This window comes from Sylvia atricapilla, chromosome 8 (assembly GCF_009819655.1).
Source record: "Sylvia atricapilla isolate bSylAtr1 chromosome 8, bSylAtr1.pri, whole genome shotgun sequence".
In the NCBI taxonomy this organism is placed as follows: domain Eukaryota; kingdom Metazoa; phylum Chordata; class Aves; order Passeriformes; family Sylviidae; genus Sylvia; species Sylvia atricapilla.
This window is the reverse complement of record NC_089147.1, coordinates 26921951-26938592: the sequence shown is the minus strand read 5'-3', so window position 1 is coordinate 26938592 and position 16642 is coordinate 26921951. Positions and strand designations below refer to the sequence as shown.

The following is a 16642-nucleotide window of genomic DNA, read 5'->3' as shown; positions in this document are numbered from 1 at the left end:
ATCTGGGCAAGCAAGGACAATTTTTAGATATAAGCACACTCTTTTTTTTTTTTAATTTCAATGGTATGCATTTCTTTAAAATTAGTACAGCTCTAATAGAAATGAATGTCATATTAGATGATGTTCCTTTTTACATCATTTTATCACATTCAACGTGTATCTTAGACGTTTAGTTGTGGATTGCAGTAAGGAAGCCACATTGCTTATAAAATACCAGGCCTGAGGAGAGCCCAGTGTGAATATACTGAATTCCTTTGGGTGCCTGAGGGAGCTTGGCTGTTTGGGCAGAAATGAAGGCTTTCCTCTCTGTGCTGTCTTGTGCCCCAGGCAGGGGTCAGCAGTGTTTATGGCTAAGTGACCACTGCACCTGAGGATCTCAATTAAAGTTCCATCATTTTGCCATAAACTGTCCTTAACTTTCAAATTTATAACCATGGTGCTTGTAATAAGATTAAATAAACTTAAGAATCTCTATCTGGCAGCCTTCTATTCAAGTAAATTTTTTAAGTTAATTGCAATAACACTGTTCTTCTTGTATAAAGTATAATTGGAGTCTTGGAGTTTGGTGTTGTTGCAGAAATTCTGTGTTTGCCTTGTGGAGCTGATTATTGCACAGCAGGGCCAGAATGATGCAAATGGAGGAGCAAATTCAGGACAAGGACCTTGCAATCCTCAAACACCTCTCAGAAAGTATCTTCTCTGAAAGGGCTGGTGCTGCATGGAGGGTCCTGGTCAGCATCCAAAAATGTTGATATGGATCAGATTGCTTAGCTTTTCTGAATTCTACATTTGCGTACTAGTGATCTCACCACTGAAACTGGCTTGGATTTTATAACTTTTTGCAGTCAGATGCTGGTTTTGAAAGCGTAAAATTAAGAATTATTTTTTAATTGTATGATCAGCCAAGCGAAGATGGGTAAAACAGCTGTAGTCATTATGACAAATCTTATTGTCTTGTGGGTTGACCATGAGAGTTACATAAATAAAAAATAACTCTGGAAGATTTAGAGAAGTCTCTGGCATTGCATGCATGTTTCTGGTAAATAGTATTGAATTTCTCTGACTCTTCCCAAATTCTGCAACTAACTCGTGTTGTTCAATGTGTCAGGTGATTCTCACTGTCTGACTGTCTTTTAACTTACTATAGTAACAAAGTACTAAGTGGGGGTTCTTAAAAAAGAGGGAAAAGGACATTTTATGTGGGCAGATAGGACAAGGGGGAACAGTTTCAAACGAAAAGATGAGAGTGTTGCCAAAATTTCAATTAAAGTACGCGTGTGGAATACAAAAGTACTAGAGAATTTTAGAATCATAGTTACTTTACAGTGAATGTCTTTCAATTGATAACATACATTATATTTAATATTTTGAGAGTAAATTTGCTGGTGCATTAAATAGGTCAAAACTTTAATCATAAGTCATAGCAAAATACACATTTGTTGCTTTAAAGTAGTTCAGTGGAATTAGTGAAAGCAGGCTAGATCCCCTCATAAGCTATCTGAAGCTAAGCCAAAAATAGTGGATGTTAATTCCATTTCTATCCTAATCCTTTCTCTGCTTGCCTAACAATTTTCTGTATATTCATAGCAGAGTATCTGCCTCAAAAATTCATACATTCTTATTTGTGTATTCAGGTGTGCATTTCCTTTGAAATTTGAAATCAAAATCTTTCAGACAGACTCAGAACTTAAAGTAGGTATTTTCAAGTAAAATTCCTTTCCTATAAACCATATATTTACATTTTAAAAACGAAAGTTAAGCCAAGTGGTCAGCTCTGCCCAGCATGCACAAAGAAAGTTGGTTTGGGTGCCTATGTACACACAAAATCAGTGTGCTCCTATCCATGTTTCATGTGGGTAATCCATTCCTGAGTAGCTGATTCACAAAATATAAAGGTGTAGCACGGCTGTGATATTGAAGAGGTTCCAGGTTTTGGGGTGGGATTTTTAAAAATTTGGCACCTTCTTGTCTGTACGTGACCCAGCCCCTCGCTGGCAGAGGTGTTGGAAGGACCATCCAGACCCTTCTGCTTCCCAGCCTTTCCCAGGAGCCCTGGGCTGCACAGCAGCCTCCCTGGGAGCCCTGGCACCTCGGGAGGTCTGTGTGTGCAGCGTTGGGGATCTTCTCAGGGGATTTTTGTGCACTCTGAGCAATCAGTGCCAGCAGTGTACCTGTGAAATGCAGAGTGCGAGAAGGCCCAAGGCCATAGGAGCATTGTTACCATTATGGTGGTGTGGAATGCTGGTCTGAGCAACAGGATTCAGATGCTATTGGGAGTAGCTGGTTAGAATATTCTACCTGTCCATGTGTAATATATGTCACATTGGTCAGTGTTTGGTCATGGTTTCACCTGCAGTGGAGCAAAAATAAATTTCTTCAGAGTTTTCTTTGGAGGTTTTCTTGGCAGCATCACCCTGGATGTTGCTTTCAGTGATGTCACTATATTTGGTCGGTTTCATCCATCTGAATGTGTTGTGTGTGAGGTGACAGATCAGTTTCAAATGCATCACTTCTTTCAGTTACAGAGGCTTCTGCAGCCATGTCCATTGCTACATAAAGAGAGCAAATGGACGCCTTGGTTTCTGTGTCTGTGTATATATTTGAACACTGTAAACTTTGTAAGAGAGCCCTTCAAACCTCCCACAGCCTTGTATCATTTGTAACAGGATATGTCTGAAGCTTCCCTTCACCTGAATCTCAATATTTGTGTCTGAGGATTTCCATTAGTAAGTGGTGTTTCATCCAGGTGTGTGTGAGAGCCTTTGCAGGTGTTATGTTTTAAAGAGATTAAATTTAAGGTTTTCACCTTGTGGGCAGCTATTGCTCTGGTGTTTAATCCTCTTGACTCCTTTGAACCCTGTGTGGCAGACTACACTCGTGCTGAAGTGGCTGCAGGAGAGGTAACATATATGGAGGATGGGAAATCACTTTTTTTCTGCATTTGGTCCAAATTGGAGCAAACCCTATGCTAGAGGATATTGTTGCTGGTCACAAGTCCCTGCTGCACAACCCATAATGAGAATTTTTGTAAGAATGTGCTGGCAATTATTATTATTTTTTAATGTTGTCGTGCTCCATTTAATTTCATTATGGAAGACAGCCAACACAAGTGGATTTCAGGTGATGGGAAAATTGCAACCTGTTAGCCTGGCGAAGTTAACAATGGAAATGGAATTAGAAGCACTGATAGCTGCCTGGATCAGCTGTAGAGCTCTTGGCAGAGGGAACAAAAGGCATGTTCTTATCAGTTACATTGGTACATGACTCTTGAGACCTGTAAATATCACATTAAAAGGATCACATAGGAGAAGCTTCTCACTGAGAGGGTTGAATGTGAGCCCTTGCATCCACTGTGTCCTTGATGGTAAGAGTGAACTTCCCTGTTACATTTGCAGAGTGCTTTTTTTCACCATGTGCATGTACCTTTCCTGTTCCACGCATTCATTTTTATTTTAGTGATATAGTGCACAAGAAACTGTGCAGGTTTCTGTCAGAGCCCTGCTAAGGGGGCAGAGTGCATAGAGTGTATCTGAGGGAAAGTTGTCCAAAATGAGCAATTCTGCCTTTCACTCTCTACATCTCTGCAACAAAATATCTGGTAGTACGTGGTCTGGAAGCAATGCACAAATACTCTGGATCTTTCTGTTCAACACAGTGAGTTCTTGTAGAAAAGACATGTATGTATTTGTGTGGGTAGATATACATAAATGAGTGTATCAAAATAACTTTAGTTGTACAAATGTTGCAACACCTCTGTGACACCAAGGCAATATGTGTAGTCAGTCAGTGGAATATCTGATTCAATCAGCAAAAATGGGTTGCTAAATCTCATGAGATTCAAAATCTTCAACCACAACATCCCTTAGATGTGAAACTGTTAACATTAATGTTAATAATGTAGAGGGTACTGCACCAACTGGTACAAACAACGGTTTTCTAAAAATATGAATGACTGAGTCACTATAGAAAAGGACTTAAGAACTGCAAGACTTTGGCTAAAGATTTTCTTGGGGTTTTTTTTTACTCGGCCTCTGGTGCCAGCACGAACTCGTGGATTTGCAAAGGTGAGCAGCCCAAGAACCCAGAGCATGCACCCTTAACAGAGGCAGTGCTGAGGTGTAGATCCTCCTTACAGTGAGAGGAGAATTTCACCTCCTGCCTTTCACTGGATCCGTCTTTGCAGCCACCTCCTGTGTTGCCAGAGGTGAGCACACCCTGGACTTCTGCCCAGCATTATTTGTTCGGGGAACGCTGGCAGTGACCCTGCACTAGCCTGGCAGAGGTCACTTCCTTGGGTTTTGTGTCATCTCTGTCACAGGGGGTCAAAACAGCCTTGTCCATGCTTAATGTACATTTGGTGGGCTCAGGAAAACAGTGGAATAGAACAGTGATCTTCTTGTCACATGAAATATTAAGAAGCTTTTTAGGAAAGGTATGGGGAAAAGGGAGAACTTGTTCAGTTGTTGTGGCTTTAAGGTTTAAAAGCTCCATCAGTGACTGGATAACTTCGGAAATGATGATGTCAAGAGACTAAAAATGAAACTTTTTTTTGTTTGTTTTGACAATACATAATTTTATTGCAAATAATATCATTGGCTTAATGACCACTGCGGTGAAAAGCTATCTCGTTTAAAAATACTTCTGTCTTTGCCTAAGTTATATCTCTGGATGTCCCAAAAATGGCTCCAGTGAATTTGGGGAGATGATACATGGTAATGTTGAGATATTTATTGTTAGAAGGTAGAAACCAAGGAGGATTTTTTTCCTTTTGTGTTTTATGAATTGGAAAAAAAGAAAGCCACCAGAATTTCAAAAAATCCTGGACCTAATTTAGGGAAAAACTCTGGGGAAAGTTAAAGTGGAAACTGACTAGTCTGAGTTCACTAGGACTAGAGCACTATGCTTTAAAACAACAACAACAACAACAAAAAGGCAAGAAGGCCAAGCAGAAGGTCAGTAGAGATTATAGTTTCCAGTATATTTATTTCCTACTTAAATTGCTTCTTTTTCTTTTCCACCATTTCTTGCAGATCTCTCTTTTTTGCCATGTCATCTGACAGCCACCAGCTCCACACCCATTCCTATCAGGACTCACTAAGTTCTTGTCACAGTCTCTTGAATGTCAACAGTCACCCCCTATCCAAGAGCTCCTCAAATCTGGCCTGTATTGGGCACTCAAGGAGTTTAGAGGAAAGGCAAAACAAACAGGAGCTGAAGAAAAGCCACAGTAGCACCATCTGCCATATCCCGGAAAACAGGAGTGATGCAAGCAGTGTGCAGAGTCCTGGCTGGTCCTCCTCCCAGCCTGGGATGATGGGACTTGGATCAGAGGTCCAAACCATAAATGACCAGTCAGCCAATGACCATTCAGAGGGCAGAACTAAGAACACAAACCATGTTCTTGTCACTGAGCAGTCCTCAGCATCCTGGGGAGTGGGGGACACTAAGATGTGTGTAAAGAGCAGCACTGTTGAGAATGTTTCTTCAGCCTGCTTTGTTCACCAGCAAGGCATGTATAAAATGGAAGAATCAGGAACTGCCCTTCAGAGAAGCCACTCAGACCTAACCTGCAGCTGCAAACAGCAGACCTATGTCCCTCACATAGAAACCAGTGCTACTCACTCCAGCCTAATCTCTTCTGGTTGCAGGCACGATCTGCCAATGGCTGGGATGTCTTTTCAAATGCAGAGATATGGATCAGAAACAAATGAAAATACATCTCACTGTCAAAACCTTGTGACTCATCTTCCTAGAGACCAGCAAGTACCCACAAATACCTTTGACAGTGGCAGTATTCCACGTAACACTACTGTTTACACAGATCCTGGCACACTTCACGGTGCTGTTCTAGGACCCCACATGCCTGGAAATGGTTTCCCAAACAGGACAATGTTCAGTCAGGCCCCTGGGATTACTCATGGTGGTCTAACTTACGGTAGTATTCCAAACTCCACGTACTCCCCCAAGGTGATGACTGTTCACAACAACTCTGCAGGGCCCTGCAGTCTCAGGCAGGATGCCTTGAGGGCAGATGCCACCATCCCAGCCTATTGCCACTCCTTGCCCATCCCATCCATACAGCTCGTCCCGCGCTTGGTGTGCTCCGTCAGCGAGACAGAAAAAGAGCAGGCAGCACCTGGCTACTTCCATTCCTTTTCTGCTTCAGACATTCTGACATATCCTAAGCTGGTCTCTTCAGTGAGTGAATCAGGCCTGGATGCCAAGAAAATCCTGAAGTGCTGTAACATTCCTGAAGAACAACTGCAGTGTGCTCAGCAGGAGAGAGCTCCTCCAGAAGCCAAGGCTGCTCGTGGCAGCCAGCAAGGTGCAGACATGGTAGTGACAACTAAGGATATGTGGACTATGACCTCTATGAATGACATAACCAAAGGCCTGAAACCACCTCTGGAGCGTAGAGATGCTGAGGTACAAACTCTTCCAACCATGGAATGCAAATCAGTGGCAACAAGCCCAGCAGCTGCAGCAGAAGGTCACTCACATGTGTTCCCAGAGGTGAACCTGGAGCAAGACTTGGAGGCCCCCAAATCTCCGGTTCGTGAAGTGAGATGGGATGATGAAGGAATGACATGGGAAGTGTACGGGGCATCTGTGGATCCAGAAGTCCTTGGAGTAGCCATTCAAAAACATCTCGAGTTTCAAATAGAGCAGTTCCAGACAGAGCCTGCTGAGGCAGCTGAGAAAAGTAATGAGGAGCCACCCCCTGAAAAAACTGCGAAAAAAGGGCCTTTCAGAACAATGATGCATTCCCTGAGATACCCAAGCTGTTGTGCTCGCTCCAGTACTGCCGTGGAGTGAGCACAGCTGTGGGGGGTGTAGGATAGCTGTGCTGTTTTTAAGCTGTACATAAATGCTGACTGTGAAGTGTTAACACAGTGTATGTGGACAGCCCACATCAGGATGAGTGGGAAAAGTTCAGTGATCATCAAAAATACATTAAAACAAGGCAAAGCCAATGGCTGGACCATATAACAGAGAACATAAGATTATACTTAAATAATGCCATCCAAATGCTCTTCTTGACTATATTTAATGTAGCACTGTTTTCTTCTAGGTTAATATAAAACTGTATTGTAAGGAATGGAACTTCTTTTTTAATGATATATCTTTTTGAAACAATGGTGACTTTTTTTCTGTATTTTAATAATTTAGGGTTAGAAACAAATTTTAAAAATTATGCTTTAATCAAAGTTCTTAGCTTTCAATCACATTCCCTTGTTTTGGCAGCTGTTTTGCTGTTAATAATCCTGACTATAAATCTACTTTAACTGTAGACAAAATACCAAACTAGTGTAATGTTCTATGACAAAGAATTGTAACTTTTCTACATAACTGTGAAGTAATTTCAGTGTTGCTAGTCTGAGTTCTTCCCTTAGCAAACTCATGTACAGTTGGAGGACACTCCATCAACTTTCCAGTTAGTCTGTAGTTATGATGAATTACATTCTAAATATCCAGAACTTATGTTTACCAGGAGATTGACACAAATGTACAGTATTACCAAAGATGACTGATGTAATGTGAATTACTTACTGAATGCTTGTTTTAGAGACCTGAAACAGCAGCTGTTCAGATTAGTCTGTGGCACCACCATACCCTACAACTCACAAGCAGGTTTGGTTTGCTTATATTAAAAGTAATTTCCAGTGAGATCTTTTTATGTGCATCTATCCTGAGCAGTGGTTATTTGGCTCTTGCATAAACCACAGGGGACAGTTTGCACATAAACTTTGCCTGTCTTGTGTTCCCTCTCTAGTCTGACGTCAGGCATCTGCTGAAAGTGAGACCTTGTGTCTTCCCCAAAGGACAGTCCTAAGGTTATTCTGAGTGCCTTGGTCATTGGGCAGCTTAAAGATTTATTTTCTTCTAAAAAAAACTTTGCAAACAAGATTTCAGTGAGAAACCTGTTATGATAGTGTAATGCAGCCATGTGCAGAGCCTGTTTGAAGTGAAGGGAAGCTGAGAATATTGTTTCCAGTGTCATACGTGCCTTTGGTGAATGCCTAAGATTCTTGGGGAAACAAGATGTGCAATGTTTGGGGGGGGTTTTTTATGAGAGAGAAGAGAAACATCCATTTCTGTCTCAAAGGAGAATCTGCAGTGTCTGAGAACTTACTGCTGTGGAATTATCCACTCTTTATTTAAATATGTGTGCTTGTGCTTTGTTGGCTTGGTTTTTGTTCCAGTAAGTTAGCAGACTGTCTCCATAATGTTCACCTGACATTTGCACCTCAAGAGGTGATTAGGACAGCTTTAAACTTCCATCTAGAAAATCCTTAAATGTAGAACCTCCTAGCTGGAATACCCTGTGATGCATTAATTTAATGATGTAGAGTAGTTCAATACCAAATTTTCCTTCCTGGGCAAAGTGGGATTTAACAGAGCTGGCTCCTGTGAACCTCACCTTGTGTTCAGGAAGCTTCATTCAGACCCTAGGACTTTGGCCTCAAAGAAGTCTGAGGTCTAAATGAGTTTTATGCAAACCAAGCGTGAAACCACTGGAATGAAATGCCTTACTCAAGATGCCTCTATAGCTGTGAGCATCTAAGCAATCTAAGATTCTGGATGTTAAAATTCCTTTTACTGAAGCTTTAATAGGAGTAAGGAAGTAATGAGTAACTAAATAAAATTACTCTGCTGTTATTTAGAGTTTAGCTAAGCAGTTTCTATGCGAGCTTATTTTACGGTCCAGAATACTGAACATTTATTTTTCTCCTTTCTTCAAACATTACACTTTGAGAATTTTAAGCAATATGGTGGTCTAAAGCCTTGTGCTGTCTGTCAGCTTGTCCTTGGGTGTGCAGGAGAATTAAAGATTTGAAGAGTCAAACTACAGCTTTAAAATAACAAGAGCACCTTCCTCCCATTGTAATCCATACTTTATTTGACATGTGGAAAATCTGTATTCTCCTTCCCATCGCTGCCATTCCAAGCACCTCTCCAAAATAATGCCCCCAGCTGTAGGAAGATGATATAATAAGACCAGTATCAAACTGATCAGAGAGAGTTTGCAGAAGAGACTGGAATAATATGGCAAAGTCCCTTGAATTCTTTGACTGTTGTGCTATAAAACATGGAACCGTTCTTGTATTTCACACAGTTCTGGTGTCAATGGTTTATACATTGGTGTGATTTGCTACTACAGTCCTAAACATTGGTTATCATTCCTGGATAAGAAAAATAAATCCCAAGTAAAGGCAAAGGATACCAATGATTGGCAAGTTCAGAAAAACAGATTCTCACTCATTATGGCCATTCTGAATCTTCACTTTATTGATCAGGGTTGCTGTTATTTACAAAAAATACTGTTAATGTTTGAGGAATTCCTACACGTTTGGAAAGGTTTAAAGGACAAGAATATAAGGGAAATCTCTGAAAAACCCAACAGCAAACATTCATCTGAATATTAGCTACAGGGATAAAACAAGTTGTTTTACTTGTACAATCAAAGTCTTTGAAAAAGGGCTATTTGGATTAATTTAGCATTTCGGTTCAATTTTTTTTTTTTTAATCGAATGCAACCATTTTGTATATGACATACTTTCTGTTGAAATGTTACTCTTGTAAATGTGAGAACTCTGTTTTTTAATGTTTTCTAACTTAGGAAAATCAAATCCTTTACATTCTACTCTTAAATATGAATAAAGTAGCAGTAAAAATCACACTAGATGTATAACTGAGTAGGTCAATGCTGAACACATATGCTTGTCAAGCTAGGGTGAAATCAGGGTGTATTATTTTCTCAAGCCCATTTGAAAACCAGTTTGTATTTCATCATGCTGCCTCTGCTCCCCAGGCTGAATGCTCATGTGCCAGTTCCAGGTGAGCAGAACTGAGGCTGCCTTTCCCGGGAATTCTCAGGGAGGGATGCACTGGCACACTGGGTTGTACTTCAACCCTTTTGTCTCAGTGTGCCTTCTTTACCTTAAGAACAGCCTCAGTTAATGCAGTATTTTGGATATGTTATGTTGTCCCTAGACACTAACTAATGTCTGTAGAAGGATTTCATTGTACATTGATACTTGATGGCTGAGATTGATAATGGGCTGAGATGCTTAGCTCAGTGGCTCAGCAGAGATTGAAGGCAATTGATACTAATATCAGTATGATGTTGAAATAGTTCTGAAAAGGTGTTAGAATAATTAATTTCCTTCTGACTCAGTATTTACTGTTTCCATTCCTAGAGGAGAGGCCAAAACCTGTCAGATATTTGACACTATTATCATGGTAGTTTCAATTTGAGAGAGCCTTTGAGAGAGCCTGGGGTTAAATACTGAAATAGAGTGTATTATCTCAATGCTTTAAATAAAAACCTTCCATAGTTAAATCAGTTATTTTAAAAAATCCAAAGCAACACACTAAACAGTTGCTTAGTCATTGATTTTAATAGTAACTGATGTGACATTGTGTTTATTGTTTGGTCCTCACCTGAACATGTTTTGCTTTAGGAACCCCTGTTCCACAGAAAGCCTATCTTCCTTCCAGATGCAGCTTAAGGAAGTTTGTGTTGTGCAGCTGAGCCAAAAGGCCCCACAGAACAACACTTTTGCACCATCCTCTAAGACAGGGGCAAGTGAGAAGAGGAAGAGTCAGCTGTTTTGTACTGAAATGTAACCAAGATGTTCCAGAGAAAAAGAGCACCTCCACTGTATGGACAGAGCAATGTGTTTCTTCCTGATCACTTCTCTGCTTACAGCCAGTAAGAATAATGACAGGCTGGACTAATTGCATTATTGGATAGACATTTAGTCTTTTAAATCCAAAGCAGTAATGACCTGTCTGGAGATGTGCTAAGGTAAGAGGCCTTCTAGAAGGATGTAACTCACTATTAAAGGATAAGTAAGAAAAAAGAGTGTAGCTTTGCTCTAAAAAAGTCATGTGTGGTGAGGTTGGGTTAAAGCAGAAGCTGAGAGTGGAGGTGAGATCGAGGGACTCCAGCTCCACAGAGGGAACAGGGCTAGGTGTCCTCCAGACACTGCTACTGCCCCCTCTCAGGAGCTTTTCCAACTGTGAAATTGCAATGTTAATACTTCATTGCCATCTGTTCCTTTCAGACATGTTGAGGTGATTAATTTGTCTTCTTAAGCCCCTTGAAAATGAAAGCAGTTTATTAGTGCTAAGTAATACTGTTAATTGGCAAGAGAGAAAGAGGCAGCATGTGGGTCTACGAGCTGGAAATAAATAATTCTAATCAACTCTCATGTTACCAGTTAAATAACTTAGTGGAACTTGCTGCGTCACTCTCTTGTGTCTTTCCCCTTAAGGGAACTTTAGGGGGCAGGATTGATTTCTAAATTTTATTTCTTTACCCTCCATTCAGAACTATGGATTTGAAATGGAGAATAGAATGTTTTGTTCAGCTTCCTTCCAAAGCATTGTTATTTGCACAGGCCACGAGATCCAGCTGACCCTCCTCAGAAAAGGGGAATCTAATGCCCGTGAGCCTGTGTGCAGAGCCCTGGGCTGCTCGTGTCTGCAGGTACTGCCTGTCCACAAGTACTGTGTGTCCTGCAAGTCCTTCACGCCTGCTGAGGAAGGGAGTTGTGGTGCTTTCTGTTGATGCTATAGTCTAGGTCATGTCCCTCCCCTGCCTCTCTACAGGAGCAATTCTACAGAGCCATGTGGTTTTAAAGGGAAAGAGATGGGTAAACTTTGTGGGTGATGTGGATTAGTGAGAATTTTCTTCCTTTTCTTGCTCAGAAAGCAACTTGCAGACAGCAGTTCTGCCCCGTATAAAAATGGTCATGCTTCCTTTTCACCTCTGCCAGCTGGAATGAGCATCTCCATTTTCTGTGGGGCAGCACCCTATCATAGGTAAAACCAGTGCCATGAAGTTGTTTCTTTCCCCTGGAACTCTTTCACCAGACTTGGCACACAGTTGCTTGTGGCTTTTACTGCATCTGTGAAGGGAATGGTGCATATCCTTTGCCGAGGTTGCTTGGATGCCCGGCTTCCATCTTTCTGGAGCTGTAGAAGTGCTGAGCCTTGAGCTGATAGCCATCACATGTACCAGGGCCAATGTGTTCAGATAGCAGAGTACTAAGCTGTAGCTTCTAAGTCTTTGGGAGCATTAATCCTTTCAAATATGTGACCTAAACAGATGTCATCTGTCTTATTATCAGGCTTTCAGTCTACTACAGGCTATGCCACTAGGGTGGTATGTGAAGGAAGCTTAGAAAACAAATGGGAGGGACACAGGCAAGGAAACGATGCCGCAGACTTCCATCCCGTTCTAGCTGCCTCCTGCTCGCCTACAGGCACTAAAGACAACTCCAGTAACAATGGTGTCACAGGTGTGATGAAGGGGACATTTTGTTCCCCGAGGTGTTAAAGGTAGTAGGATTTAAGGAATGTGGGTCAGGCACTCCGTGCAGTCCTGCTGGCCAGGATTACATCTCCGAGCTCCACCTGGTGCTCAGTGCCAGTGCACGGCTCCGCAGGACAGACCCGCTCTTCCTCTCCGGCAGCTTCTGGTCCCTGCTCACCTCTGACAATTTTTACTGTAAAGCAGAGATGGGCTCACAGCTTGGGGTGCAGGGAATCCTGCCCAAACACCCTTCTGTTCATGCTTCCCAGCAGACCTGCTGATGGGCAGCTGTTTGTGGTACAGGAAGCACACAGAACTGTTCAGGCTGAGTGCCAGCACCTGACCTGCGCTGTACTGCCCTCAAAGGAACTCCAACGGGAGCTGGAGTGTCTGGCCCTTCCCTTGACACAGACACAACACCCCCAGTGATGACACGTGCATAAAAAGTCAGGCCTTTCCCCTCCTCTGATGGCTTTTTGCAGGCTTGTAGGTATTTTGCTTACAGTGCCTCTGGTGCTGGCTGTAGTGCAAACTCATGCAGTCCACATCGGGACTGGGCAGAAATTCCTGTGTGCAGGTTATTTGAATGCTGTCTTGTGTTCACATTGTCTAGAAAATCTTACAAATGCCACTGTCTCAGAGAATCCAATTTTAGAAAAGCTAAATTGATTTAATGCGATGTTATAATTTGTTACATTGTAATTCCTTCCTTGTTCACATAGTGATCTGTGTTTTCTAAATTTCATGCTTTTCTTCAGCATTAACCTCACTCTAACAGTAGAATGAGGGTTAATTTACTGTCATGCCACTGTAATTGCTTTCTTAAAAAGGATCTTGGGAAAGGACAAGACAAATGTTTCTGAGAAAGCAGAAGAGACCTTGTTTCGACTGTGTGATGCATGTTGTTCAACAACCTGCTCCCCCACTCAAATGAGAGCAAACCCTGGAGCTGTAACGCAGCCCTTGTGTTCCAAGTCTGCACTACAAGTCGGTCCCTGCTCCAGTTTTGACTGGAATGTGTGTGTGTGTATATGTACTGGGGCAGCTGCAAAATGTTTAGTGACCAAAATCACACTGCTCTTTTGCTACAGGCTCAATGTTTGTGATAGAACAACTTTTCTGAAGCAGGTTGAAGCTTTGTAAAAACAGTTTTAGTTTAGTTAAAATTGTTTATGTACTGTTTACGTGCCTGCCTCCTTCTAGTGTGAATTCTTTGGTGCTGCGCCTGTTATTTTTTGCATTGATAGGTTAGGGCCACAGCAAGTAAGAGATTTGTTCACATCTGTGGTGGGACCCTAATTCACAAAAGCAACCCACCGCTTCCAGATGTTCTGCTTTTGGTTAGGCTGTCTGGAGAAACTACAGAAGACCTTCTTGAGAACCTCTTTAAATGAAATACGAGTGTGGAGTTAGGTGTAGTTGGTACTTTTATTCAATGTGAAGTGGGATAGAAGAATAGACAGTTATTTAAAAGTTTGCATAAATGAGAAACCCCTAAACTAGAGAAAGGAACATGGCTGCATGTGGCGTGCAGGAAAAGGCTATTAAAAGATCTGTTTACAGTCCATATATGAAACTGTTTGTGTGGGAGTTCAAAAACATTTCGTTCCTCTCCGGCACGGAGGTAGCTCGACACAAACAGCAAAGATTCAAGGTGAGTAAATACAGTGCAGGGAGCTTTGAAAGTGCCCTTCAGGGCAGTGAAGCCTTTGGGCTTGAGCACAAGCAGCAGCTGCTGCGCTCGGCTCCTTGGGCAGACGCGGCCCTGCGGGAAGGCTGGGGATGGAGCTGGCGCACAGCTGCGGGACCCAGCGCCAGGTCACGGCCTGCCTGGAAGGGCACCAGGGACACACGTCACGGAGGATACGTGCGAGGGGGGCCGTGCACCCGGGCTGGCAGGGACGAGGGGAAAACAGTCCATTTCCAGCGGCACAGCTTGAGGAAACTGGCGATTCCCGCGGGAGCTGCGTGAGGCTACAGTGACGACTCTTCTACAATTTCATACCCTGCCTTGGGACTTCTGCTTCCGACGGGAGCGGCCGGCAGCTCGGTGTGCCTTGGCGTCCGGCTGCGCCCGCAGCCTGTGCCGGCCTCGCTGCACTTCCCTATTCCCCCTTTGCGAGGCAGGGCTGGACTGCTCAGCTCTGTGGCAGCGTTGCAGAACAGGGAAATCACATTCTGGGGCGTTTGACAGAGAAGTGAACACAGCTGATGCCCTTCAACTACATTATTGCAGTTGTTGAAAAAGAACAGAAAACAGAACAGAAAACAGAGACGTTCTTTAAACCACTTAACATTTGCTCTCAAACCATCGCACCAGCCAACCACCAACCATTCTTCAAGTTCTTTGTGGTTTGAATGGTGCCCAGAAATACAGTTTTGCAGGCCCATACCTAAGAAACACAGAGAAAGCTTCCAGTTTTTTCTATCAAACCTCATGGTTTCCAGGGGATGGGAAGAGATGAATCTCTCCCTGGTCGTCATTCCCACACTGCAGATGAACAAGGAAGAATGTCTTTGAGTGAGTGTGACAAGGGAGTCATTATATACTTTTGCCAAATCAAGGAAGGATGGGCTTTATGCTGCAGAACTATAAATGGGATTTCCATTCAGCAAGAAATAGCACTGAATCTTGGGTCTAGGTGTGTATTACGTGGTGTCACACACTTCTGAAAGGAAAAGCTGCAGGTTTTTATCCTGTAAATGATGTGTATTTAGATCCCTTTTATGCATCCAAAATGCTTTTCTTCATGCTCTGGTTGGAGGCTTATTGTGAACACCGATACACAGTTTTATCCATTACTGAGGAACTGCCCACTACGTCTCCATCTCTGCTGCTGTTTTAACATGAGCAGATTATCCTGTTTGTTTTTCCATAAAACTGCATCTCTACCCCACCTTTTGCCTCTATTTTAGTAGACCACAAATTTGCCTTTTGCTTAAGCTGATGTAATTTCAATTTTCTTTCTCTGACATGCTATGCAGGTTTGCGTAAAAAGGCACATCTGGCATGGCAAAGGGTATTGCTGAGGGAGGAGCAGAGTGTACTGCCATGAGGGGTGGGAGGAAAGAGACCAGTAAAGGATGCATGTGGTTCCTTACCCTTGATATTCCTTTAGGGGTAAGATGGAAGGTGTAACCAAAAAGCAAATCCTCTTAGGAAGGCATGACCTTAACCACAGCGAATCCACACAGAAAGTCTACTGTGTGAAACAACTCCACCAACAAAAGCACTCTCAGATCATCTGGATATGATACTGTCTTGGTCAAGCCTGTAGAAGACATGACAGAAACCTGTCATTGTCCACTGTGCTTGCCCAGGAGAGGCAGTCTGCGTTCCTCGGGAGAGTTCTGCTGGGTAACTGCACGGGGGGACACAACAGCTACATGAGCACTCCTGGTTTTCCAAGGTCAGGCAGGGTTGGTATTATTTTTCCTCTTAAATCCAAGTCGACAGAGAAGGATTATATAACACACCCTGTGTCTCCACCGTGTTTAGACAAGGCAGCCAAATACCTGAAATGCTTGCTCCTAGGGTAACAGCACATCTGGGATTAGGTGGATGACTTCTACTTTCTCTTATGTCAGCACTGAATAATTTGTACTTGTAACGGCGAGTAAGGTCTTGTTCAGAAGAACGGCTCTTTGGTCTGCGCCCAGAGGAGGAAATATGTAGGAAATTGTGACTCAGCTACTACAGGTACTCAGCTAATTAAATTTCCATTTGAAGTCTTTTCTGCTTGGGGTCCCCATACATTCATTCTCTGTTAAGTTTCAATGGTGTGCACACACACCTACAAAAGGCAGCGCTCACAAATATGCCGGCCAGGTGGTCACAGAAAGGCTGGAATCTTACAGAATCACAGAATAGCCTGCGTTGGAAAGCACTCACAAGGATCATGGAGTCCCACTCCCGAATGGCCCCCACAGGGTCAAACCCACACGCTCAGTGTTATCCGCCCCGCTCTGGCCAGCTGAGCTGATCTCCTTGCCCGCACCGGATAGAGCGCACGGGCAAGGAGCACTAACGGGATGGCAATGGCAATACCGAGAGGTGTTCTGCCGTGCTTCACGCTTGCGGAAAGGAAAACCCGAAACCCGTACTGTGGAAAGCCAAACCAAGCCTGGTACTCTGGGAAATTTCCGGTGGGCATGAAAAAGGCCCAAACCGGTGTCTCGCCCCACGACACACGTTCCGCGCTCGGAGGATTTGCAGCGCCGGGTCACGCCGCGATTCCCGGATTTTGGAGACGGGGAGGAGCGGCGGCAGCGCCGCCCCCCAGCGCCCCGTCCGCGCTGCCGCAGCCGCTCCGCCGC

General features: G+C 43.2%; 1 protein-coding gene across 1 annotated transcript; it reads left to right on the top strand.

Annotated features, from left to right (window-relative positions):
- Nucleotides 1-4932: 4932 nt before the first annotated feature.
- On the top strand, nt 4933-7668 carry GPRIN2 (G protein regulated inducer of neurite outgrowth 2). Its single transcript, XM_066324177.1, has one exon. It carries the CDS (start codon nt 5047-5049, stop codon nt 6814-6816), a length of 1770 nt encoding a protein of 589 aa, XP_066180274.1. The 5' UTR covers nt 4933-5046; the 3' UTR covers nt 6817-7668.
- Nucleotides 7669-16642: the final 8974 nt, after the last annotated feature.

Coding starts and splice junctions, on each gene's coding strand:
- GPRIN2 (XM_066324177.1), top strand. CDS start 5,047: ATGTCATCTGACAGCCACCAGCTCCACACCCATTCCTATCAGGACTCA.